The sequence below is a fragment of the Podarcis erhardii genome, assembly GCF_964252035.2.
Source record: "Podarcis erhardii genome assembly, chromosome: 10".
NCBI lineage: Eukaryota > Metazoa > Chordata > Lepidosauria > Squamata > Lacertidae > Podarcis > Podarcis erhardii.
In genome coordinates, this window is record NC_138500.1 from 54,444,500 (window position 1) to 54,446,999 (window position 2,500).

Sequence of the window (2,500 nt, forward strand, 5' to 3'; positions counted from 1 at the left end):
CCAGCATGAATTGTGTGTTGCTTCCTTGTTTACCCCTGCCTCCACTTTCCTGTCATTCCTCTGCTGCAAACTATTTTGGGCACATTTCTTGCTGCTCTAAAGGTTGTGGAGCAGCTGACTGATGCTCATCCCAGGCAAAACTAACTACACACCTGTGATCTGGCCCTTGGCCAGTTCTGCTGCACTCGGGGAACACTCAGCAGCATTGTAGCATCAAATGTACTTCTAATAATTGCTGGTCAATATCACGAGAGCTCAGAGAGCAGGAAACAGGGAAGCAAACATCTAGGCTTGTGGGGCACTGATGGTTGTACAAAACATGCTTAGAAAGGAATGGTCAAGAATGGCTGTGGACAAGCAGAGTTAGGAACTCGACACAAATGAGTAACCGTGGTGATGTGAGGCGAGCAGAGGCAGTAGGGTGCTCCAGTGACAGTGCTGTGCTCATTGGGGAGGGGTGAGGCCAGGGCTGCTATGGCTTGGCAGTGGCCCCACAAGGGTGTAGGCACCTGTAGGACTGTCACTGCCTGAAGCTCCCATGAACTTGCTGCTGCCATCCCACTGCATCCTCATCCCCACGAGCACAGTGCTGCTGCCAGGAGGGTACCACTGCCTTCAACACCACTCTCATGAGCCACTACTGGTGACAGTGCAAGACTTCAGGAAGCAGGGACACATTCACCAAGGTTTGATCTGACAGTGGGGCCGAAGTCATAGGATCATAGAGTCCAACCCCCTGCAATGCAGGAATATGCAGCTGTCCCATATGGGGATTGAACCTGCAACCTTGGTGTTATCAGCACCATGCTGTAACCAACTGAGTTATCCAGTACCAGTCCACCTCATACGCCTTATACAAAGACTTTCCCACCCCTAAACCATGTTCCCATAACTTACAGGTGGTGAACCTGTGGGCCACAAGTGGACCTTGACTTAATTTCATGCATTCCATAACACCTCCTGAAGCTGTCCCCATTTATTTCTTCAAATTCCACTAAATAATCATCAGAGTACATGTACTGCGATAAATGGATTAGGTTAGTTGAGACTAATTTTAGTCCATTAATTTCAATGGTTCTACTCTGAATGTGATTTAGTTTGATGCAGCTCTAAATCACCTCCAACTCTGTGTTCCTTGTTAGAAACCTGTTTCAGATTCATGCCATTTCTCTAAAAAAGACATTTACAATGGTACCTCGGGTTAAGTACTTAATTCGTTGCAGAGGTCCGTTCTTAACCTGAAACTGTTCTTAACCTGAAGCACCACTTTAGCTAATGGGACCTCCCGCTGCTGCCACGCTGCCGGAGCACGATTTCTGTTCTCATCCTGAAGCAAAGTTCTTAACCTGAAGTTCTGGGTTAGCAGAGTCTGTAACCTGAAGCGTATGTAACCTGAAGTGTATGTAACCCGAGGTACCACAGTATATGTATTGACCAAAAGATCACTTGCAGCAGAATTTTACCTGTTTTTATACCTTGAGAAATTGCCTGGGTTCTTTATCCATTTATTGTTGTAGTAAGATGTTGAGAACCCTAACACGTGGTTATCTATTTTTAAATGCGCCATTTATACTACTCAGCTTAGAAATATATAGCAGCAGTTTACAAGACGTGTTAATTATAAACTTTTGAGCCTGATAAAATCTGATGTGTCTAGGCCAGTTTGCCTAGACTAGACATAGAAATCTAATTCCTCAAGCATCCCTACATCTGTGTACCCCACACATTTTTCTGTTGAAGGTGTAGGACAGCTGCTGCTTTCTCAAATTAGAGCAAGCAAATAGGCCAACTTCAGCACAAAAAGTTTTTTAAAGTACTGCAGATGAGAACTTCAATATATTTGCAATTTTTGTCTCCTTAGGTGCCTGTGTCAGTGGCCATGATGACTCCCCAGGTGATCACCCCTCAGCAAATGCAGCAAATTCTCCAGCAACAAGTTTTGTCTCCACAGCAACTTCAAGCACTTCTCCAGCAGCAGCAAGCAGTTATGTTACAGCAGGTAATGTTGGGTGCTCGTTGGAACAGTTAGCATAGCTCAGGCACATTCACAAGCATGAAGAATGTTATATGTGGCTTATGTACTCAACAATACTTTTTCATTTTTTCTTTTTTGGTACTTGTATGCCCATGGCGTAAATATATGTGCAACACTCTCATCCCTCAAAGCTGCAGTAGGAAAAAGTTAGTTTTTCTGCTTTAAATACTCCACATCAGATAACAGGAATGGCAAGTGCAGTGTGAATAGGGAACAAATCAATATTTAAATGTTCAAGCATTTAGGCCCATTCTGAGTTGTAGTTTGTCAAAGGAAGTGTAAATAGACCTTGAGATAATTATTGCTTTAAAATTCATAACACTTTAGTTCTCCCTTTAGTCATATAAGTGGAAAGCAGTTTTAAGAAATTAAATTTACCAGCATTTTTATCAGAGAGAATGTAATTTTATTTGAAAGTTCTTTCAAATAAAACCTGCCTCTGTAGCGACTGGAAAAGGCAGAAGT

The 2,500-nt window shown here is 43.1% G+C and overlaps 1 protein-coding gene across 8 annotated transcripts in view; it reads left to right on the forward strand.

The window, feature by feature from the left end:
• The window catches only part of FOXP2 (forkhead box P2), a 314,919-nt gene that overhangs the window by 244,954 nt on the left and 67,465 nt on the right, over positions 1-2,500 (forward strand). For all 8 annotated transcript variants that reach the window (XR_014160507.1, XM_081877923.1, XM_081877918.1 and 5 more), the window contains one exon: positions 1,862-1,999. Coding sequence is in view for 7 of the 8 variants with exons in the window: in XM_081877923.1 (XP_081734049.1) it covers positions 1,862-1,999 (138 nt within the window). In the remaining variant the exon portion in view is untranslated. The remainder of the gene's footprint in view (positions 1-1,861; positions 2,000-2,500) is intronic.